The sequence below is a fragment of the Heteronotia binoei genome, chromosome 2 (assembly GCF_032191835.1).
Source record: "Heteronotia binoei isolate CCM8104 ecotype False Entrance Well chromosome 2, APGP_CSIRO_Hbin_v1, whole genome shotgun sequence".
NCBI classification, from domain to species: Eukaryota; Metazoa; Chordata; class Lepidosauria; order Squamata; family Gekkonidae; genus Heteronotia; species Heteronotia binoei.
In genome coordinates, this window is record NC_083224.1 from 90,877,636 (window position 1) to 90,902,973 (window position 25,338).

Consider the following 25,338-nt stretch of genomic DNA (forward strand, 5'->3'; position numbering starts at 1 on the left):
CATGCTCTGGTGTTATCAATATCCTGGTTTTATGGTTCAACTTGTTTTTTTAGTTCTACAGTACTTGTAAAGAATTTTAGATTAAATGCTAAGGAGCAGTATAGAAAAAGTCTCAAATACTAGCCCCACTGATATGACACATTTTTTAAAATTTAAAATGTTTATCTGGACCAAGAATGTTCTTTCAAAGAATACACTCACTGGATGACCTGCAGCAGCTCAAAACTATTTGCTTCTGGTCCCAAGCCATTAGATCAGATGTTAGAACAAAGTCGTGCTTTCTGATGAGAGAGAAATTGTACAGAATCACATGGTAACTCGTACCAGCTATTATGCTATAAGAAAGAATATAAAAAGCCTTTGTCTTTCAAGAGCTAGGGGAAGTTTTATTTTTTTGCACAAGCCAAGCAACAGCTAGATAAAAAAGGAATCATTCTATATCCTGAAAGGACTCATGTCACTTACCTTTGGCTTTAAATACACCATTCTTATTGCATTGTCATTTTTTCTTACACTTTACATCCTTCACATTTTTCTTCCAAAGAAAATGTATAGCCTCCATGTATACTCATATTATCCACTCAAAGTCCTGTAGTGCCTTTTGTACCAAAACAGGCTAACCAGCTATTATTCAGCTACTAAGGCTGGTAACTTCTGCTTAGCCAAAGCTGGGGTACACTCAAACAATTTTCTCTCCTTTGGTATGCTGTAATCAGGCGTTTGACACAAAGAACACACCAACAGCAAACATCTACCAAGCTTTTCAATAAAAATATTCCTTGATTCTATGTACAAATAGCCTCTACACAATATCCCTTCCTTTAGGTATTAAGAGGATCAGAAAATCTAGTAACAAGCTAGTTTAAAAGATTCCCAAGCTTATTTTAAAATATATTTATACCTTTTCATAAACCTTTGAGAAATAATTTCAGACGTGGTTCCTATCAATGGTTGGGAATTTCATCTTCAACATGCTGATACCAGCAGAAGTGCCCATACCCTTATTTGCCTTAAGTAACTGACCGATGCTCTCTGTTTTAAACTGAAAACAAAATTAACAAATGCCAGCTAGCCAGAATATCAAATTTTAAAAAATAAGTTTGTTACCCCAAAATTTAAGATATGAAGATGAAATCAACAGGCCACCAAGCTAGATGTTCACTTTCTGTTTGTGATGGAAGCATATACTTTTCATCAGGAATACAGAACGGAAAACAAAATATAAACAGTTGTAAAAATATAAGTTGTCCTGCTTATAAAAGCACTTTTAAGGTACATATTAGTTCAGTAGTGTGCAGGAGCTGACTTCAGTAGTCAAAATAATTTGTTGTCTTGTTAAGGTCATACGGTCCACATGAGGGAGCAATGTAATTTGACTGGCCAAAAAGGAACTCCAGAGGTGGCTTGGGGAGGCCATGAAATATCTGGGAGTTCAATTACAAACAATGCTGCCCAGAAAAGGGAGAGAGAGCTCAGCATAGCAGTAACATTAGATTAGAAAGATACTAGACTCCAGCTATAACTGGATATTAATGCTGCACTCCACAGCAGTTTTAACCGTTAGGCACAGTATTTCATACTTTTTAAATGTTTTCATTAATACCAGACTGAATTTGAGGGTAAGGACATATTTTTAGCTTGGAAAAAAGAGACTGGACTCCCAAGTTGTACCCTAAAAGCTTACCTTTTTTGCACTGATTCATTTCTGTTTGCTGCCCTGAAGGCCTGCTAAAAAGATAAAGGTAGTCCCTTGTGCAAGCACCAGTCATTTCCAACTCTGGGGTGATGTTGCATCATGACATTTTCATGGCAGACTTTTTACGGAGCGGTTTGCCATTGCCTTCCCCAGTCATCTACACTTTACCCCCCAGCTGGGTACTCATTTTACCAACCTTGGAAGGATGGAAGGCTGTAATCAGCCTCTTATTGAAGATCTTTTTTACGGAAAGCTGAGTCAACCTTGAGCAGGCTACCTGAACCCAGCTTCCACTGGAATCGAACTCAGGTTGTGAACAGCACTTGGACTGCAATACTGCAGCTTCACTGCTGCTAGAAAAGAGGCCAGTTTGAACAAAAATGGTGCTCAAAAAGGAGCCAGTCAGGACTGCAGAGGAAGTGCAGTCTCATTCTAGAGTAAGCCAGGTACTAGAGAAGGAAGCAATGAATGGGTGAGGGGCTGGCTGCATAAAATACACAGTTTAACTCAGCATCAAATCAAACCATTTCACCCAATCCCATACTTTATTATAGAAGAAATTGAGATAAGAGTAACAAAATGATTTATTCTAGTTTCCTCTTATTGAAGATCTTTTTTATGTACAGAAACTGTAAAAAAACCTTTTGAGCCATTGTTTAAGAGCAGGCATACGTGCTGCTGAAATAAAGTTACGGGCACTGGAAAAAACTGAAGAGTCAGTTTGCTGTGATCAGGGAATGAGAAAGTTGGAGAGATTCTCCCCCTCATCAAATATCCTTGATGACATCTTCAAGTTCCTCTTTCGTGTACATGTGGAACTTCATCCCAGGCTCCACTGTTGCAAGCTGAAAGGACAGGAAGACAAAGTTACATATGCCTATACACATAATGAAGTGCCAGCTCAGACAAGAGAAGACAAATTGCTACACTTGGAGCAGATGTTGCTAGTGGGGCTGGTCCCTGAAACAACTCTCTCTGAAATGACTTCAAACTAATTCTACATCAGAACCAAGAAGTCTTTGCTAGGAGAGCCTTTTCTGTTTGCTATCAATGCTCAGCCATCTTATGGCAACCCCATAAGGTTTTCAAGACAAGAGATGCAGAGGTGGTTTGCCATTGCCCCCCTCTCCCTAGCAACCCTAGACATCTCTGGTAGTTGCCCAGCCAAGTACTTATCACAGCTGACCCTGATTAGCTTCCAAGATCTGATGATATCAGACTAGCCTCAGCTATCCAGGTCAGGACAGAGTTCAAGTGTTATAGATGTTTTATGAATGTTTAGATAACATAAATCTGTTGCAAGCACTTATTCTGATTTGTGATAACATGCAACCAGCATGCTGATTTTCCACGGAACCAGTTGGGACTTGCAAGTTCTTAGTTTAAAGCAGCTAGATTCAAGTCCAGTAGCACCTCAGAAACAAACAAGATAATCGGGCTATAAGCTTTCAAGAGTCCACTGCAAACCAACATGGCTACCTTACGAAAATACTTTCTTAGTCTAGAGGCAGTGATGCACTGGATGTCAGCTGAAAATACTGAAGTTAAATCCAGACAGTACAAAGTCATTAGTGGTAAACCTAGCAGAACTGGCAATTTTCTTGTTCTGGATGGGTTATGCTCTACCTAAAAGATGTCTGTATGTGCTGGTGGACCCAGCACTTCCCAGATTTGGGGGTTGAATCCAGTGATCCACTTGCAGAAGGACCACAGAACCTCCCACTCCCAGCAGAAATTTCCAACCTTAGGAAAATGGATTTCCATGTTCACTGGAGCTCCCTGGAGGAAGTGCCATGTAGGTTAATGAGCTACAGTGCGAAGAGAAACCACTCTATCATTAGCAGAAAGGCAATTTTGCCCCCTTCACTCTCCTCCCTGCAGCCTCTAAGTCTCAACAATGTTCCCTCGAAGCTGCAGAGTCTTGTGAGCAAAAACTCTACTTTGTGAGCTACTGACATTAAAGTTGTGAGCTGCTGCATAAATTAGTGTGCTCTGAGATCATCCTTCCTGAGCTAATTTAAAAATGTGTGAACTGGAGGCTAAAAATCTGTGAGCTAGATCACACAAACTCAGCTTAGAGGGAACACTGGTCTCAACCCCAGGAAAAATTTCCCAATGGTGCAAATGCTTGTTGGGGAGAGGAAAGCATGGAACATCCGCAACAGTCAATGCCTTCTGCTGATGGATCACTGGATCCATTTCATTGCATCAAGCCGAAAGTACCTTTTTTCGACTGAGGATCATCTGCAGCTATAATTTCTTATAGAAATCACTAACCTTACAACTGTGAAACATGTTTTGGTAACTTCTAGGCTGGTCCACTGTAATGTACTCTACACAGACTGTACAGAAACATGTTAGTTCAGAATGAAGGCTAACTGCATATATGAGCTCCTGGGAAAAAAGCTACACTGGGAGCTAGGTTGTTTCTGAGCATGATTCAAAGTGCTGGTTTTAACCTTTAATGCCCTAAATGACCCTATGAGCAGTGTTCCCTCTAGTTTTTTAGCCTTTCACTCACACATTTTTGTCTTAGCTTAGGAAGGATGGCCCCAGAGCAAACTAAATTATGTAGTAGCCAAATAGCACATTCATAACTGTAATGTTAGTAGCTTACAAAGTAGAATTTTTGCTCACAAGACACCACAGCTTAGAGAGAACATTACCTGTGAGTGGCAGAGAATTCTCCCTACTATATGCTGCATTTTTTCTGGATGCAAAGTTTTTATAATCAATGCTATAGAAATAACAGAAAGTCCTGACAGCAATGTCATAAACCAGGGAAGTACCCTTGAACAAGAGAAACACCCTTTTAAACTTTATAGTAACAGACAAACATGTTACATATGAGGAATTTGGTTTTTGCTAGATGGCCTTAGTAGAGGCACCAAAATTTTGGAACTCCAATAGCTGGTCCATTATACAAGTAAACAATAGGATGTGTTTCATGGATCCCACAACAAGGGAAAGAATGCTATTTTTTAAAAGGACATTAATTGAATGTGTTACATTCTCCAAGTCATATATGTATTAATTTGAGAGTCCAAGCAGTGACAAATTACAAGGACTCTCTCAATGAGCAACATGTTAAAAAGTTGAGAGTAAATTTAGGGCTGTTCAGCAAGAGGATACTTACTTCAAGACCCAGGACCATCTCAAGAATACCATCAAAGCATCAGGTATAGGTACAAGATCCTCACACTTTGTCTGTAGCATGCCATCCATAAAAAAGCACCATATAAAGAGACATGCCAATATCAAATCTCAGCCTAACCTATGTTATGTCGTTAAAGGATACAATAAGGGGAGAAGTACATGTGTATACTGCCCTGAGTGCCTCGGAGGAAGGGTGGAATAAAAAACAAGCAAACAAACTAAGCCACTTAAACATTCCCTCACTCTTGTTCTTAACCACTTCTTCACTCTTTAACAATCTTTAACCCAGGTACACAATTATGCCCCACTAGTAAATAAATTAGGACACAAAAACAGCAGTCCAGACATAATTATGACGTATGCACATGATACACAGGTATCAGGCATGCATCCCATGCAACTCTTGTCCCCAGTGGCCATCAACCAACTCCTTAATGTTAAGTTTGAGTCCCATTATCTGTGTGCCACTTTAAGAGACTACATGGAAAATCAAGGATCTGGGACTTTATCTTTAGCATACAGTATAAAGCAGGAGCCCTGTGCTGCAAAGTGGTATGCTGCAGTACTTCAGCCCAAGCTCTACTCATGACCTGAGTGCAATCTCAGTGGAAGCTGATTTCAAGTAGCTGGCTCAAGGTTTACTCAGCCTTCCATCCTTCCGAGGTCGGTAAAATGAGCACCCATGCTTGCTGGGGATAAGGTGTAGATGACTGGGGAAGGCAATAGCAAACCACCCCGTAAAAAATCTGCTGTGAAAATGTCATGATGCGACGTCACCCCACAGTCATAAACGACTAGTGGTTGCACAGGGGACTACCTTATAAAGCAAGCCTGCTTTACTTATTGTCAGGAGTCATTTCAAATGATGTTAAAGGGCTGTCTAAAATCCCAAAAGCCTTCCATTTGCCATCAATGTTCTGAATACCTTCCAAGATCTGTAGATACATACCTCAATGTTAGTTGCATTCAGTTTTTCTTCCATAACTTGTTTTAGAATGATAAGTGATGATTTGATTGCTTCTTTTAGTGTCATTGACTGTTTAAAAAATTATAAAAATTAGATGTTAAGGGCTGATGCATATATGATGGAAGATGTGTTAAGTATCTGCATGGTGGATGACACCATGTGGCAAGCAATTTGAGTGCAGCAGCTACACATGCAGATTTGATTATTCTTACTGCACACAAACAGCTAAACAGGGTCACTGCTCACATAGTTAAGACTGAATTGATATAATAAATTATTCCTCCCTCTAGGTAGCATCAGAAATCTTTGGCCATATTGAGGAAAAAACTAACTGATACAAAGGCAACATTACAGTTGAAACAGAAACCAATGCTTTCTCATCTTATTGATAGGATTTCTAATTTTAGATTGTTGGTCATAACAGAAAAGCATCTACAAAACAGGTAAATATTGTAGCTTTAAAATCAGTTCTTATGTACACAGATGTCAAGTGCCTTGCCATGAATTATGCTTCAGTACCAATTGTTAATTTTGCTATGCTTTGCTCCTTTATCTCTGTAACAAGTAACAAGATTCCTTTCCTCTGGCCAGAGACAGAACCTCAAGGCCAGGCCACAGATAGCGCAGCAGCTGTTTGGGAAAGGGACTGGACAACTGGGGAGGGGTTATGCATGTCCGTGCTTTTGCTTCCCACCTTGCTTTGAAAGTGTAACTGTTATTCTAAAGTATATATAAGGGGCCATTGCCCTAGCTCACTAGTCTTAGCAAAACTCATTTTGCTACCAGTAGCATCAGTGACTAATAAAACTGCCATTCATCAAAGTGGACTGTTTGCATTACTTGAGTTACTGGGGTCTTGACAACAGATGTTATTTAACCATGCTAACAAGTAGTTTCTTTCACAGTAAGTGTTGTCTTAGAGAAGTTCTGCATCAATAAAAATCTCAAGACATAAAGTAAACTTGATAACTTAAATGAAAGCTTTAACGTGCTGAAGAGATATCCAAGTGCATATCCAAAAGCATTTAATTACATTCTTCTCTTAAAAAGCTATCAAGTATGCTGGTAATTAGAACTATAATACTTCACAGGCATCCCATATTCATTTGTGAAATCCATTTTAAAAGGCAGTAGATGATGCTGTGCCCAAAGATGCTCATCTCCAACAGGAGAAATTATCTGACTGTATTTCTTAGACAAACATAATGGCTGAAATCATATCAACTACAAGTTCTTGTTTTAGATTTATATAAGATAATGGTAATTTTAATTCTGTAGTAATTTTAACTCTGTCATTGTTGATATTACGTTGATGTGTTGTTGCAGTGTTGAAAAATTATTTTTGTTAAAAGTTCTTGTTATATTCAATGTCAGAGTGAATGCCCTGCCCCTTTATCCTCTTGCCAAGGAACAGCATTGTTTTATGGGACAAGCAAATTAGCCTAAACATATTGTTCAGACCTCACACTATTACCTTGTGATAAACTTCCTGCAGGGAGCTTTGTGCACCTTCTGAAGCTGATCCAATTGCTCTTGCATCACACTGTACAAATGTCCCAGAAGGATCCATGTGAAACCTACAGAAAAAACCAGAAGGAAATCATTAGGAAGCATTTTATGGCCAGGTACTTATGTCATCTTTCCACCCAACCTGGACCCTTAATGTGAAATACTTTTAAAAATTAAGAACATAAACAGGAAGACGGGTTAATGCCAAATGAAACAAAAAGACCTTCACACACTGTAAGAAGAAAACAACACAGAAAGGTGGACTAATACATTCTGAAAGCATAGGCAGACTCTCCAGAATCCCTGGGGAAGGGAATTCCATAGCTTTGGTACCATAATTAAGAAGGCCTTTTGTCACCTCAGATGACAGTGGATTACAATAATAAAGAGCCATAGTTTCACAATAAGTAAATAATAGATTCAGAAACTATAGCTAGTGAAAATATTGAAGTTTTGAGCAGCACCATGAAATGTATTTTTATTGTTATTTTATTGTTTTAAATTGTAACCTTAAATTGTTTTTTTAAATTGATTGTTAATTAAATTGATTGTTAACCCTGAGTCCGCTTGTGGAGAGGGTGGGATAGAAAACGGAAGTAATAAACAAACAAATAAACCATGTGGCACTATAACTGCAGTTTATAGTATAATATACTTAAAGAGAACGTCCATATCAAGTTCCATCTTGCTGTATATAGTAAAAAGTCTCAAGTACAAAAGTCGTCTTCCTCAGTCACACTGTAGATCAAGCCAAACAGAAGGATCAAGTCGAGGGATTGGTTTCGGTGTCCAAACCTTCATCAGCCAAGAATTAACTTTGCAGTTCAATGTATCATGGCTTCAAGCCATACATAAAGACAAAATAACTTGCAATTTGGAGCACCAGTCCTTTCCTGCTTCAGGACAAAAGTTCCAATATTTTCCAGCTGGTATTTGTACCTGAAGCGCAAGCCCTGAAGGTTACTGTGACAGTCAGCTAGGTTTATATGGAAGCAGGCAGTCCTTAAGGTATTTTCATGACATTTAGGGCTGTTTTCAAGGCATTTAGGGCTTTAAATGTCTATCACATCTTTTATTAGGCCCAGAAGCAAACTGAAAGCCAGCATAAATGGAATAAGACTGGAGTGATATGACCCACGCCAGTCAACATTCTTGCTATAGCATTCTGCACCAACTGTAGTTTTCAGATGCTCTTCAAAGTAGCCCTACAAATAATTACAGTAAACCAGTCTAGGTGTTATCAGGGCATTTACCGCAGCAGCAATATTTTTTTTTTAACCCAGGAAAGGCTGGAGCCAGTTTATTAGGCAAAGCGGGTGAAAGGTACTCCTGGCCACCATTGCAACCTGCTTTTCCAACAGGACCCCAAACTGCAAACCTGCTCTTTTAGGGGAAGTACAACCTCATCTAGAACAGGAGACACTTTAGTACCCAGCCCTAGACAATCCTTCAACCTCATCAGTAGCACCTTTGATTTGGGAATAATCTTAAGTTTATTAGTATCCATCCATTCCAAAAATGCCTTTAAGCACTGATTCAGGTTTCTACAGCCTCATTGGGACCTGTAGGAAATGCAAGACAGAGCTCGTCACCTGCCTACTGGGTGACAATTCAGCACAAATCTCAAGATACCCTCACCCAGCAGTTTCATGCAGATGTTGAAACACATATGGGGCAAGACAGAACCTTGCAATAGCCAGAGGCCAAGGAGCAATGCAGCACCCCCCCACCCCGGACTAAAGCCACTCTATAAGAGCATAAGGACAGCCCTGCTGGATCAGCCCAATGGTCCACCTAGTTCAGCATCCTATCTCACACAGTGGCAAACCAGTCCTTCTGAACACCCAACAACATGGCATAGAGGCTGAGGTATTCCCCTGATGTTTCCTCCTAGCTCTGGGATTCAGAGACTTGATGCCTCTGAATGTGGAGGTTCCCCTCAAGTCATCATGGTTAGTTGGCCAATGAGACCTGTTCTCTATGAAATAGTGCCTCAAAGTACCATCATTAATAGTATTAAAAGAGATTCCAGAGAATCAAAATAGGGCTGTACTCCTTCTTTCCATCTCCTGCTGCAGGTCATCTACAAGGGTGACCAAGACTGTTTCAGTCCCATAACTAGGCCTGAAACCAGAAAGTAGTCAAACAATCTACTCTTCCAGGAATTCTCACAGATGTCCATCCACCATTCATTCAATCGCTTTGCTCAGCAATGGTACATTATGAGAATATATGATGGTTATTCAGATCTCCTGGGTCCACAGTAGATTTCTTCAGTAATACACTAGTATTAATGCAATACTCTGGCTTGCAGCCAGAAGCTAGGAGAAGCAAATGCTCAGTACAGGATTGAGATGGGGGCTGCAAGCCTGACCTCTTGTGGCAGGAGTAGTGTGCACATGGCAAACAGAAAACCAAGCACTACATGGTATCTGAAGTGTGCAAGCACACAAAAGCTCATACATTGAATAAACTTTTGTTGATCTTAAAGGTGCCACTGGAATCAAAATCTGTTCTGCATGGTACTCAGTATTACATTAGAAACAACTATGAGATTAACAGTTTAATACAGATCTGTTAGATAGATGCCTTTGATCCAAAGAACTGCACAATGTTCATCAAAACTCTCCCATTCCCTCAATCTGTTGTAGTCCTTCACATCCCCTTAAACACACCATAGGGGTCCAGGGTAACTTTTGGGATAGCATGTATCCTGTAACTTGGGAGGGAGGGGGAGAAATCAACTACTTTGAATAGAAGTGCTCTACATTCACATATGGATCCCTTTAGCTTTGCAAGCAAAAAATGGTAGAAGGACAGGATTAAAATGTAATCAATTATATACTGATCCAAGCCTATGTATCTAGAAAATGTCAGCGCTCAGGTTGTGATCTTAAAAGGACAACAGTCAAACATATCCACACACCAAATTGGCTTCTGGAGATCTGTAACTGTTAGCATACAAGTTGGGTTATTTTTAAAAAGCACTGGAAGTGATATAGAACCTGACCTGGACAGCCAAGGCTAGTATCTTGTCAGATCTTGGAAGTTAAGCAAGATCAGCCCTGGTTGGTATTTGGATGGGAAGACCTTCAAGGAATATGAGAGTCATGTTCCCTCTAAGTTGAGTTAGCGTGAGCTAGCTCACAGATTTTTAATCTCCAGCTCACACATTTTTGTCTGTTCAGTAAAAATGGCCCTAGAGCACAATAATTTATGCAGTAGCTCACAACTTTAATGCCAGTAGCTCAAAAGTAAGAGTTTTTGCTCACAAGGCTCTGCAGCTTAGAGGGAACATTGGTCATGACACAGAGGCGGGCAATGGCAAAACACCTCTGAACACCTGTTGCCATAAGTCAGCTGTGACTTGATAGCACTTTCCACCACTACCAGCACCTATAGAACAGCCTGTTTTTAAGGGTATAAGTTTTTACAGACTAATATTTTAGATACTGCAATAAAATAATCAACAGGAGCAAATAAGGGTAGTTTTTTTAAAATCTGAAAGCAATCACCTTGGTGGGAATTTACCAACATTTAAAGTGCAATTAAGACAGTTTATATATCAGTGCCAATAATGCTCCACGTGAAGGGAAATAAAACAAAGATTAACTTTTCACACAGCTTTAAAGCTGAGCAGTCTCTCTTGACAAATTTGGGAAGACTTATTCCTTTAAAGAGATCTTGGATCTTTCAAGCACACAGAGCTTCTAATTACAAATGCTCCCTCAACCCCACCTAAGGAATGCCACAGCAGACTACACATATTATGTTACTGGTGGCTCTTCTGATCCTTTGAAAAAAGCTGAGGAATGTTTTCACTCTTCCACCTTTCACTCTGAACTTCAATCATTCAGGATTTTTGTAAGTCATATTCTGTAAAACAGTACGCCACCCAGGCAGTTCTGAGAACTCAGGTCTATGAAACAACATAATGGTGGAAAGCACCATCAAGCAATAGCCGACTTATGATGATCCCATAGGGTTTTCAAGGCAACAGATGTTCAGAGGTGGTTTGCCACTGCCTGCCTGAGTAGCAACCCTGGACTTCCTTGGTGGTCTCCCGTCCAAGTACAATTCAGGACTGGGCCTGCTTAGCTTCTGAGATCTGACAAGACTGGATTAGCCTAGGCCATCCAGCTCAGGGCATGAAACAACATAGACAAGCAAAACTGCTGTGTATGTGTTGGGGGGGAGAGGAAACTGCAGAAGCAGGCAGCAGCTCATAGTAGAGACATCTGTATAAATCAAAACCATCATACTATGCTATCAGTTAAGATCCCATCATAAGGCATCAGGAGCATAAGGCTGCACAGGAACTAAGCAATGACACACAGGTAAGCAGGTGTTGCCTTCACCATATTACCTTTGCTAATTTCTATACTAGACAACAGTTTTCCATATTGTGTTATAGTAATTGTGAGGTTTAGACACTGAATCAACTTGTGTCCCCAATACATTGCAATCCATTCATTTTCTGAATGTCTCATATTCTGACCAAGTAGTGGCCCTTTAGGTGAGACATTCTGCTACTGAATACACACATGAACAAGAGTGAAGAAGAAAAAGCCATGCTTACAGCTGAGGTCCCTTTTCATCAACTCCTCCAAAGAGTAGTGCCACACCAAATGGCCTTGACTGGAACAAAATCAAAAAGGATCAAGAATTTAGTCACTGGTTAAGGCAAATGCAATACAGATATTCCGCATACAACATACACAAACATTTACTCACCATAGCACCAGGATCAGCATCTTCTTCTCCAAACTGTAATGCTAAATTGGACACTGCCTGTGTCACACTCTCTACAGTCATGATTTCATTGTATGTAAACCAGTGATTCTGAGACAAGAAAGAGAGCACTTTATTTACGCATCCTTTTTCGTATGGTTTCTCTTTACTCCTCCACAACACACAAAATCAAAGCAAAGTTCTAATGACAGGCAGCAATTCCATGAGTCTTTGAGAGTAGGTCTAATTGAATTCAATGGATTTTATCTCTGAGTAAATTCATGCAACTGCATTGTTAAATGTTTACATTTAAGTAAAGAAACTGCAAAATCCTTCATCTTGGGAACTGGATAATTCCCGATCATGACCTTATCAGCTCCACCCTATCTGAAAAGCTAGAACAGGGAATATTTTCTCTTCCCACAGCTTGTCACTGTGTGAAAATTCTCTCCCTGGTTCCCCTCCTAGCAGCAAACAGGAAGCACCATGGAAGACATTTATATAGCTTCCAATGTGGTATCAGAACAGGAATCTAGGCAGGGGGTAGATAAACCAAGGTGCATTAGTTAACTATTCCCCCTAAATACCTATATTACCTACACCAGCCATTTAAACCAATATTCTATATCATTCCCCTTTAAAAATGTCATCCTAACCACATGGAAACTGTTTTTCCTTCAGTGGCTCTCACATAGAGTCTTTAATGACCGTGCCACATAGGCAGTAGCAAATTAAATGGGTCCTATGCATAAGTTTACAATTACCCCAGCTGCACACAGAAAAATAGCTCAGAAGGCTAGGAAGGCACTAAAAGGACTGCTTGATCTTTAAAAGCTTCCAAGGAATGAGTTCAGACAAAAGAATGTTCCAGCCAAGGGGTTCTATATCATTCAGACATACTCATGTAGTGAGCTGCGACCTGAAGTTACAAATAAAAGATTATGGGAAGGTGTGTGCTTGTTTTACAATATTTATATTAAATCATCTATTAATCTGACATCTCTCAGAATGCATATTTGGCTGCTTCATAGTAACATTTCCAACATCTGTAATATAGCGCCTCTTCAGTGTTTCCCTAAGGAAATACAGAAGGAAGAAGAGGAGGAAAAGGAAGGAGAGGAGGAGGAAGAGGAAGAAGACTGTAGATTTATACCCTGCCATTCTCTCTTATTCAGAGTCTCAGAGCGGCTTACAATCTCCTTTATCTTCTTCCCCCACAACAGACACCCTGTGAGGTAGGTGGGGCTGAGAGAGCTCTCACAGAAGCTGCCCTTTCAAGAACGATTTGTGAGAGCTATGGCTGACCCAAGGCCATTCCAGCAGCTGCAAGTGGAGGAGTGGGGAATCAAACCTGGTTCTCCCAGATAAGAGTCCACACACTTAACCACAACACTAAACTTGCTTTGAGATATGATTAAGTCAAAGCTATAAAAACACAAGGTTGGTTCCAGGAAGTCTTCAGTTTCCCAGTCATGTTCAAAGGAAGCAGAGTGAAGATGGAAGGAGCACTTCCTTGCCTCACATACAGTATGTCACAGAAGTGAGTACACCCCCTCACATTTTGTAAATATTTAAATATATCTTTTCATGTGACAACACTGAAGAAATGACACTTGGCTACAATGTAAAGTAGTGAGTCTACAGCTTGTACAACAGTGTAAATGTGCTGTCCTCTCAAAATTACGCAACACACAGCCATTAATGTCTAAACTGCTGGCAACAAAAGTGAGTACACCCCAAAGTGATAAGGTCCAAATGGGGCCCAAAGAGTCAATCTTTTGTGTGGCCACCATTATTTTCCAGCACTGCCTTAACCCTCTTGGGCATAGAGTTCACCAGAGCTTCACAGGTTGCCACTGGAGTCCTCTTCCACTCCTCCATAACGATGTCACGTAGCTGGTGGATGTTAGAGACCTTGCACACCTCCACCTTCCATTTCAGGATGCCCCACAGATGCTCAATAGGGTTTAGGTCTGGAGACATGCTTGGCCAGTCCATCACCTTTACCCTCAGTTTCTTTAGCAAGGCAGTGGTCGTTTTGGAGGTGTGTTTGGGGTCGTTATCATGTTGGAATACTGCCCTGAGGCCCAATCTCTAAAGGGAGGGGATCATGCTCTGCTTCAGTATGTCACAGTGCATGTTGGCATTCATGGTTCCCTCAATGAACTGTAGCTCCCCAGTGCCGGCAGCACTCATGCAGCCCCAGACCATGACATACCCACCACCATGCTTGACTGTAGGCAAGACACACTTGTCTTTGTACTCCTCACCTGGTTGCCGCCACACACGCTTGACACCATCTGAATCAAATAAATTCATCTTGGTCTCATTGGACCACAGGACATGGTTCCAGAAATCCATGTCCTTAGTCTGCTTGTCTGCAGCAAACCATTTGCAGGCTGTCTTGTGCATCATCTTTAGAAAAGGCTTCCTTCTGGGATGACAGCCCTGCAGACTAATTTGATGTAGTGTGTGGCTTATGGTCACTGACAGGCTGACCCCCCCACCCCTTCAACCTCTGTAGCAACGCTGGCAGCGCTCATACGTCTATTTTCCATACGTCTGGATATGACGCTGAGAACAGGCACTCAACTTCTTTGGTCAACCATGGCGAGGTCTGTTCTGAGTGGAGCCTGTCCTCTTAAACCGCTGTATGGTCTTGGCAACCGTGCTGCAGCTCAGTTTCAGGGTCTTGGCAATCTTCTTATAGCCTAGGCCATCTTTATGTAGAGCAACAATTCATTTTTTCAGATCCTCAGAGAGTTCATTGCCATGAGGTGCCATGTGGAACTTTCAGTGACCAGTATGAGGGAGTGAGAGCGATAACCTGCTCCCCCTTCACACCTGATACCTTGTACCACTAACGAGTCACATGACACCAGGGAGGGAAAACGGCTACTTAGGGGTGTACTCACTTTTGTTGCCAGCAGTTTAGACATTAATGGCTGTGTGTTGCGTCATTTTGAGGTGACAGCACATTTACACTGTTATACAAGCTGTAAACTCACTATTTTACATTGTAGCCAAGTGTCATTTCTTCAGTGTTGTCACATGAAAAGATATACTTAAATATTTACAAAATGTGAGGGGTGTACTCACTTCTGTGACATACTGTATATTATTTCTATGGAATATGCAGGATCTTTAATCAAGGAAAAAACTTCAAACAGCTCTCTGCAGTTCTGCTACCATTTTTGTCTAATACAGGGGTGCAGAACCTTTTTTCTGTCAAGAGCCATTTGGATATTTATAACATCATTTGCGGGCCATACAAAATTATCAGCTTAAAAAACAGTGCTCTGCTGAGGGAGAACAATTCAGGCTGGCAAGCTTAGTGCAAATAATTGTTTTTTTTATTTGAAGTCATGTGGGGAGACCCTAATTTGACACACACACACAGCCTACCACCCTAGGCAAATGCCTAGGTCCAGTGCTTTTTTTGTAGAAAAAGCACTACAGGAACTCATTAGCATATTAGACCACATCCCAAGTATTAGCATATTAGGTCACACATTCATTAGCATATTAGGCCACACCTGGGATAATCAAGTGCAAATTGAACTGGAGACAGAGTAGCGAGGGAGGGGAAAAGGGAAATAAATGGGGGAAAGAAAAGGGAATAAAAGGAAATAAAGAAATGGGGGAAGAAAGGATAATAAAGGAAAATAAAGAAAGGGAGGAAGAAATGGAAAGAAAGGGAAAGAAAGAAAGAGAAGAAAGGAGAATTAAGAGAAACAAAGAAATGGGGCGGAAGAAATAGAAAGGGAAATAAAGAAATGAGGGGAAAACTTGCCTGAGCTGTGACAGTGACTTTTCCAGGCTGTGTAGCGATCCTGGCCAGCCAGCTAGGCCCCAGGGAGGCCACTGCACAGTGCAGCTGAGCTCTGTGATTCCTGTTTGCCAGCCAGGCCCTGGGGAGGCCACTGCACAGTGCAACTGAGCCCCATAATCCTCGCCAGCCAGCTGGGGCCCAGGGAGGCCGCCATATGGTTTGGCCTGGCCCAGCAATCCCCAAGAGCCAGACCAAGTAATCTTGAGGGCCATAAATGGCCCTTGGGCTGGACGTTCCCCACCCTGGTCTAGTACAAGAAAGATGCTAAGAAAAGGGCAAGGAGAAGAAATTCAGAAAAGAATGTGTTACCTGTGTCTCAACTCTTGCTTTGTCAATTAATGTCTTTGCATCAGCTATTAAACCGCTCATTGCACAACCTGGATAAAGATGAAGACATAACAAGAATTATTTCTCAAGCAGATTTCAGTCCAATACACTTTCCAACGAGTTAATTTCCACTCCCCACAAAATATGCAGCCACTCACCAACAAGTTATGCCTAAACTTCTGGGAGCCAAAAGAAGATAACACAGTTCAAACATTTTCTAATGTCCTAATAAAAGCTAGACTTTACTAGTACAGATGCTATGGGTTATCATTCAGAATAAAGCATCAACTAAACAAGCTTCTTTATAACTCCATCTCCAGACAAAAGCTTTAATATGGCCAGAAACATGGAGGAAATATTGAGTCAGCAAATCAGACTCTACAGAGGAGCTCCCAATGTCCTGTCTGCAGCTGGTATAAAACTGAGATTCTCATTTATATCTAGAGAGCATTTTGAAGATCTATTTTAAAGAGTCAAGGAGGAGCTCTAAAACTTAAATGGCCACAAAACTAGACACAAAGTCATTTTGGGTCATTACTTAGATAAACATGAAAACATCCATGGTATATGCTTAAAGAGTTGATTAGGAAATCAGAAAATCCTTACAAGTGTCTTCTACATTTAAGGGGTGATAAAAATAAATACTTGCCCTTTGTTATGAAATTGGTATCCTCTATTTTTGCTATGCAATTTTACATACTATTGTTTTTTCATATTTGGTTTCAATTGTTGATGTTGTTATGCTATACTATTTAAAATCTGGTTTCTGTTGGCGTATAGTTTTTTAAAAAAATAAAATCGATAAAATGTTTATTCACACACACACAAATACTTGCCCTTAAGTAAGATAAAAGTATCCCCAGGAGCAAACTTCAGTTTACATCAGACAGACTACTTTAATTGGCAGTGTTCACTGGGTATGTGTGCCATACTTGTGTGCAAGAAAATGTCTTGAGCAAAGAGGACAGGCTAACATTAGTGGGCCAATCAGTAAGCTTCCATGATAGAAACTGGCTGGGGATCAAGCGTTTATATTGCAATTCCCTGCCCTCCAAGTTCTAAATTTGGGGACAAACTTTCATTAGTGAGGTCAAACAAAAGCAAGCTACAGCTGCCGCTTCCTACTCCTGCAACTATGTCCTGCTGGCCTAGAGCCTGGAACACCAATGACCACTGCTAATGAATATTAACTCCCCACTGAATATAATCTGCACACAGTTTTGTAGACCATATTTCAGAATGCATTTCTCATTAAATGTCCTGCAGAGCAAGGTTTTTATTCTTACATATGCTGCAAGTACACAACAGGCTTTACTGCAGGAATGAATAAACTGTCATTGTTTTTACCTATGTGAGAATCTATTTCTACAATTTTCTCAATACTGCTGGGTTCCATAAGTGGGGAGGTGATCCTCTTCTCCACAGCCAAGCAAACCCCTTCTGATGTCTGAATTCCAATTGCTGTGGAACCAAGCTTTAAAAAAAAAGAAAAGAAAGCATCACCAATGCCAAATGTTTCACAGAATTTGTATGTGGAAAGAATTATTTAGACCTACATCATATTAGAGCACGCTCACTGGTACTTCATATAGTTATGAGCAAATTACCTACTAACATACTCAACAAAAATATTTATAACTAAACAGAATATTTATGCTATCTGGAAGGGTATTTTTATGCAGTACTACTTTGATTCACTTATGCTTCTGTATTTGTATCTATGAGCAAAGATAACTTCAAGACGGGATTAGGTAAACATATGGAGCAGAAGTCCATCACTGGTTATTAGCCACAAGGTATAGATGGAACACTACCTCTGGGGCAGTGCTGCTTTGTATTCTTGGTGCTTTTGGGGGGGGGGGTCACAGTGGGAGGGCTTCTGGAGTCTGATGGACCTCTTGATGGCACCTGGCTTTTGGCCATGGTTTGACACAGACTGCTGGACATAAGAGAAGCCATGTTGGATCAGGCCAATGGCCCATCCAGTCCAACACCCAGTGTCACACACTGGCCAAAAAAACCCAAACCCAAGTGCCATCAGAAGGTTCACAAGTGGGTCTAGAAGCCCTTCCACTTTGCCCGACCCCCAAGCACCAAGAATACAGAGCATCACTGCCCCAGACAGTTCCAATAATATACTGTGGCTAATAGCCACTGATGGACCTCTGCTCCATATTTTTATCCAATCCCCTCTTGAAGCTGTCTATGATTTTAGCTGCCACCACCTCCTGTGGCAGTGAATTCCACATGTTAATCACCCTTTGGGTGAAGAAGTACTTCCTTTTATCCATTCTAACCCGACTGCTCAGCAATTTCATTGAATGCCCACGAGTTCTTGTATTGTTTGAAAGGGAGAAAAGGACTTTTTTCTCTACTTTCTCCATCCCATGCATAATCTTGTAAACTTCTATCATGTCACCCCGCAGTCGACGTTTCTCCAAGCTAAAGACCCCCAAGCGTTTTAACCTTTCTTCATAGGGAAAGTGTTCCAAACCTTTAATCATTCTAGTTGCCCTTTTCTGGACTTTTTCCAGTGCTATAATATTCTTTTTGAGGTGTGGTGACCAAAATTGTACACAGTATTCCAAATGAGACCACACCATCGATTTATACAGGGGCATTATGATACTGGCTGATTTGTTTTCAATTCCCTTCCTAATAATTCCCAGCCTTTTTTGGCCTTTTTTATTGCAACCACACACTGCCTTGACATTTTCAGTGAGTTATCTACCATGATCCAAAGATCTCTCTCTTGGTCAGTCTCTGCCAGTTCACACCCCATCAACTTGTATTTGTAGCTGGGATTCTTGGCCCCAATGTGCATTACTTTGCACTTGGCCACATTAAACCTCATCTGCCACATTGACGCCCACTCACCCAGCCTCAACAGATCCCTTTGGAGTGCCTCACAATCCTCTCTGGTTCTCACCACCCTGAACAATTTAGTGTCATCTGCAAACTTGGTCACTTCACTGCTTACTCTCAACTCCAAATCATTTATGAACAAGTTAAAGAGCATGAGACCCAGTATTGAGCCCTGCGGCACCCCACTGCTCACTGTCCTCTGAAGACTGCCCATTTATACTCACTCTCTGCTTCCTATTAATTAGCCAGTTTTTGATCCACAAGGGGACCTGTCCTTTTATTCCATGACCCTCAAGATTTCTAAGGAGCCTTTGATGAGGAACTTTATTAAAAGCTTTCTGGAAGTCAAGGTAAACAACATCTATCGGGTCTCCTTTGTCCACATGTTTGTTCACCCCCTCAAAGAAATGTAATAGGTTAGTGAGGCAAGATCTTCTCTTACAGAACCCATGCTGAGTCTTCCTCAATAACTTGTGTTCATCAATGTGCCTACTCATTCTGTCCTTGATAATGGTTTCTACCAACTTTCCTGGTATTGAAGTCAGACTGACTGGCCAGTAATTTCCAGGATCTCCTCTGGAACCCTTTTTAAAGATGGGGGTGACATTTGCTACCTTCCAGTCCTCAGGAATGGAGGCAGATATCAATGAAAGATTACATATTTTTGTCAGAAGATCCACAAGTTCAACTTTGAGTTCTTTCAGAACTCTTGGATGTATGCCATCCGGACCTGGTGACTTATTAGTTTTTAATTCATCAGACAGTCCATACTGTTTGTCACCATCTCAGTGGACAACTCTGATCCATTACCCGGTACATAGCGCTGCAGAGAGGAAGTAGAGCTGGTTCTAGGCAATTAAGGATTTGAAGTATTCTCAGGTGACTAGCAAGTCTTCATCTACGAAGACAACAAAAATCTGATTGCTAGGAGACAGCAGCAGGAGAGGGCCTGAGCCTCTATGCCATTTGTTTGGCCCTCCAGAGCGACTAGTTGGCCACTTTGTGAAACAGGATGATGGATTAGATGGGCCACTGGCCTGATCCAGCAGGGCTCTTCTTATGTCCACAGGAATCCTCTGCTTGCATAGCAAAGCTTTTGGTAGCTAACCTTTTAAAGCTATTTCCTTGACCATGGGGCAAGAAAACTAAAAACGTATGTATTTTTTAAAAACTGGGATAAGCAGGAATCTGGAAACACAGTTTTTCGGTAATATCCCCACCCCACAAAAGAAACAGTACACAGCACAAACAGAAAATTCACTGACCCCCACAATTGTGGGCACCTGCCACTAAGTTATCATGTGAATTCCCAACAGTGACTACCTGTCACTCTTTTTCCCTACCACCCCCCCCCCCCCAAAGATGCTTTGTAAGTTTCTTTCTCTCCCCAGCAGCATGCTCATTTAGTTCAGGATTTAAAGAAAACCTATAGGACACCATCTGAGTTTTTACAATTTTAGCTAATTTATGTGTTATTAGTTTTATGTATTTTAACTATATTGTACATTGACCAGAACATGGCCCAAGCAATTAATTAAATGTAATAAATTAAGTGTAATAAATCATCATCATGTGAGGTCCACATTTTAAAAAAACTAATAATACTTGCTCTTCAGCTGACAGGACAATCTAGTAGCTGGTATTTCATAGAAACGGTAGTAAAAATGGTGAAACAAAAACAACACAACCACATGCTAAGTATTTCAGGAACACAGTACATCGATGTGGTTATCTGAAATTTGGATGGACATTAAATTAAGTTATTAATTTAACTTTTTACAAGAATGCCAGTTGGATAATTAAGTTATTAATTTAATTTTTTACAAGAATGTCAGTTGGATATAGTTTAAAAAGGCAACTAATCAGAGCACCACAATGGGCTCAAATAAGAAAAATGACAATCCAATCAGCTTGTGATCTTGTACCTAATATCTTAATAAATAAATGAGGATAGGCCAGCTAGTTGGTCAATTAAAGACTAAGATAGTGCCAAATGACCAGAATAAGATATTCTGTGAAGCTAAGACTACCTGGGGGAAGCTTACCTTGTAAAAAAAATTTATTACAATGTCATCAGTTAGCAAGAGCAGGAGTGAGAAATGCTTATTCCCACCCACCCCATCCCACATCAGGAAAAAAAACAGCATAGCAGGGCTTCTGCTAATGGCTGCCTCCTTCCAATTGGAAAGACGTTAAGTAAGAGACTAAGAGCCCCTTGGTGCAGAGTGGTAAAGTTGCAGTACTGCAGTCTTAAGCTCTGCTCCCGACTTGAGTTCGATCCCGGCAGAAGCTGGGTTCAAGTAGCTGGCTACAGGTTGGCTCAGCCTTCCATCCTTCTGAGGTCGGTAAAATGAGTATCCAGCTTGCGGGGGGGGGGGGAGTGTAGATGACTGGAGAAGGCAATGGCAAACCACCCCGTAAAAAGTCTGCTGTGAAAACGCTGGGAAAGCAACATCACCCAAGAGTCGGAAACAACTAGTGCTTGCACAGGGGACAACCTTTACCTTTTATCTAAGTAAGAGACAAATGTCACTGGCTAGAATTGTCAGCGGTAAACATATGACTAACTAGCTACCTGATTAAGGCCATCTTAGCATCTGTACTCCAAATAAACAGTATGCTTTTGATAGCATTCAGGTGGGGTAACCATGTTGATCTGAAGCAACAGAACAAAGTTTGAGTCTAGTGGCACTATTAAGACCAACAAAGTTTAATTCTGGGTATAAGCTTTTGTGTGCATTTTCCAGACTTTCTGAAACAGACTTTCTCGAGCCTTACGTACGGGGGGGGGGGGGGTAGTATTTGCTGGAAAGGGCTAGTTAGTCAAGAAGCATAAATGAGCAATAAATACAGCTAAGATTGGATTAAAGTAGTTGGTAATACCTGTGAATAGCAGCAAATTAGCATACAAATAAAAGTGTTAGCAAACATATTTGCTAACAGATACATTAAAACAGACTTTCTCATACAGTACGTATAGAAAGTGAGACAGTGTGGGGGGAGGGGTGTTAGCTGCTAATTATATGTAATGCTTGTATCTGAAGAAGTGTCCACCTACATATACTAAGTCATTCTGTTCTTGCTTATACCCAGAATTAAACTTTGTTGGTCTTAAAGGTGCCACTGGATTCAAATTTTGTTCTGTTGTTTCAGACCAACACAGCTACACATTTGAATCTATCCTAGTATTATCTGTTTAACAACTTTGTTATTTGTATGCTAATTTGCTGCTATTCACAGATCTTACCAACTGCCTTAATCCAAACTTAGCTTCAGGAATTCTTTTTATAACATTACACATACTTTTCAGTCTGAACCCCCTGTTACCCATTCTAGCCTTGATAGGCACCTGAGTGCAACAGGTTGAGTGCTATGTTTACAAGATAATTTCAGATGCTTGTAGTACCTTTATAGCTTCAATGGCATACTCCACTTGGAATAATCTTCCCTCGGGAGAAAAGGTATTCACACCCCTATAATTAAAAGAAAAAAAGTCAAGCTTACAACAAGAAGATGGTTATTTGTTTTCCTCCAAGTTCAATTCAAAGCACTGCTAATGATTTTCAAATATCCTTATCCCAGATTGTGCAGGGCGTTAAAGAATCACTTCCTCCCATAGGAATGTGTTTGATTAATATGTTTATCATCATAAACCCTATCCAACACCCTCCTCAGTTATGGGAAGGTGTTCCTGTTCCTGGAGACATCTGACTAGCAATGTGTCCCAAATTTTTTATTCCAGCTAGAGACATGTTTTTCCAGGCTTTCAAAGTACTATGACTTCGTATATTTTCATGTTTATGCTGAGATAAATATACTGTTTGAGTCATCTTTGATGTAGGTGTGGGATATAAGTGAATACAACAAAAAACAACACAGCCTCACTTACCCGCTTACTGAAAAATAAGTATCAATACAATTACAGCCTTAGAAAGTGCCAAAAAGTAGTAGATAATATCAGAGTCTTGCTTACAGAAAATAATTATGCCAAATCTAGTGAGAGGTAAAAGCTTCCATTAGATTTGCTTTCTACAAATGAGAATATGTATGGTAGACGCAAGTACATGTACTACTCAACACACATCAGCACTAACATAAAACCATTTTTCAGAAAACAAACCCTATTCGTATTTAAATAATTTTAATATTTATTTATTTTGATTATATCCCAGCCTTCCCACAAACAAGCTCAAGTTTTGTCAATGCAAACAAAGAAGGCAAATATACCATGTAGAAGCCTGGACAGCATGTAACATTTTCTATTTGGGAACATTTTCTGCCCACATCACAGCTTGCACAACAGTCACTGGTTTTCAGTTCTGACAGAAGTATGTGTCTTGAGCAGCGTGTCTCTGCAGATCTACATTCAATTTTCACTGAATAAAGCAGGGATAGAGAACTCCTGGCAAGATTTCCAGCAATGATTTACAGGACCATTTTGCTTGGCACCCAGGGCTATATCTCTGCCCAAGCAACTCAGGCACTGGCAGCACTGCTGGGGTCAGAAGTATAACAGAAAGTAACAGGCATGCCTTATGCCCCTCACGATCTCCCAGACCTATATGGCCACCAGTCAAGTCCATGGCAAACCCCTGAAATGCTAGCAGCACCAATGAATTGAATAGTACTTGTCCAATGAATAGTACTTGTCCAGATATGCATTAAGCCCCCCCCCCCCACACACACACGCCACTTTTTTTTGCCAGCACACCAACATCTTTTCTGATAATGAAATCTAGGAGCAACTGGTTCTGTCCATTCCTTTTAACATATTTTCTTCTCCAAAATACTCTCTGCTTATTTGAAGTAGCCAAACACATTTGGAGAATTTCTGCATGTGAACTATTTATTAATTATTTATGTACCATACTGTCTAAAAATTTTGCTCACAGCAGTTCCCCTCTCACTCTAAAAGGCGACAGGGAAAAAACACACACCAAAAAAGCTGCCTAAAACTTGAAGAAAAAAAAAAAGCTGTCTAGCAGTCAGCTTCAGACAAAGAAGTTTGGGATTTTCATACTGAACTCTAAGCTGCCGGAGTGCAATAAACCATTCATAACCTGCACCCAGTTCAGCATAACTGAAAACAAAACTAAAAGCTGAATGAGCCATCATTATGACTAAGGAAATTGGATGAGGCCTTGCTTAAACAATAGTTCAGATACTCCTAAAACTATATTACGCTTTCTCCCGTTTTTAAAATTTCTAGTTTTCTAGAAATTGAGGGCAAGGGATAAGAGGGGATAAGAAATAACAGTCACAAATCAATCTTAGTCTGCATACAGTATACTTTCATAAAATACAAGTCTGCATCTAATAAACTTTCTTAAAATACATGGGCACCCCCATTCGAAGCACATCTGCTACTTCGAAATACATGACTTGACGTTAGGACAAATCGTTAGTAATATGTTAGGATTACAGCAGAAGCCTAAACACTTTCATTCACCATTTCTTTCCATCACGTAGGCTGGTATTAACAGAGGCCGGGTTGAACCCCACGGTCCGAAGGAAGAGATCAGAGAAGAGCAAAAGATACCCACACACCCTCCCGTGAACCCCTAGAGTAACCAGCGGCGAGCTGGAGATCGAAGATAGGAAGGAAGCGGCTCTCGGGAGACCCCGGAAGAAACTTAGGACATCCCGTCTTCAGCAGGCACTCGGAGGCCAAGACAGGCCTCCCGCAGTGACTCAGCCCCAGGCCGTGTGCACCCTTTTACCCTGCCCGCGCTCACCTGTCATACTCTGAGCGAGTGAGGAACATGTTGGCGGCAGGTGCTGCAGCGCAGGGAAACAGCAGAACGCACGCGGGCTACAAGGACGGAAAGTCTGGGTTCGAACCTCACTCTAGCCAAGGATGGCTTCGGCCCTGTCAGCGCAACACCCGGTTTCACACAACGCGGTGTATGACGCATGCGTAGAATACAAAGCCTGTGTTCCACTGGCCAATAGGGCTCCGAAGCGGGATTTCACAATGCCATCTTGCAATTGGTCCGGGAAACAATCATACCAACCTCTGATTGGCTGGTGGTTGCCAGGGCTTACAATGAACAATAGTCCCGCCCCGCCGTGTGGAGGAAGAAGCGAAGAACTGGAGGTAGTGAACGGGCACCGTGACGTGCTGGTTTACCTGCGACGGATCAGAGTAATGCGTGCGCTCTCTAGGTGTCGTGCGTCAAGGATAGTTCTTACTAGTTTCTTTACGGTACAATTTTGTAATCACCTCGCCAGCACTACTGATCAGAAGATGCCTTC

The 25,338-nt window shown here is 41.0% G+C and overlaps 1 protein-coding gene across 1 annotated transcript; it reads right to left on the reverse strand.

Annotated features, from left to right (window-relative positions):
- Positions 1–2,262: 2,262 nt before the first annotated feature.
- On the reverse strand, positions 2,263–25,062 carry PSMA5 (proteasome 20S subunit alpha 5). The gene is made up of 9 exons (XM_060231590.1): positions 24,819–25,062; positions 22,490–22,556; positions 17,566–17,692; positions 16,201–16,268; positions 12,063–12,170; positions 11,908–11,966; positions 7,294–7,396; positions 5,802–5,888; positions 2,263–2,541 (listed from the first exon to the last, which is right to left on the reverse strand). Exons 1-9 carry the CDS (start codon positions 24,845–24,847, stop codon positions 2,464–2,466), a joined length of 726 nt encoding a protein of 241 aa, XP_060087573.1. The 5' UTR covers positions 24,848–25,062; the 3' UTR covers positions 2,263–2,463.
- Positions 25,063–25,338: the final 276 nt, after the last annotated feature.

Bases quoted from the DNA above. Each gene is read 5' to 3' on its own strand.
- PSMA5 (XM_060231590.1), bottom strand. From the start codon at position 24,847: ATGTTCCTCACTCGCTCAGAGTATGACAG. The intron at 5,889-7,293 runs GTAATAGTGTGA...TTTTTTAAACAG, and splicing joins TGCAGGAAGTTTATCACAAG to TCAATGACACTAAAAGAAGC. The intron at 2,542-5,801 runs GTATGTATCTAC...CTGTCCTTTCAG, and splicing joins TGAATGCAACTAACATTGAG to CTTGCAACAGTGGAGCCTGG.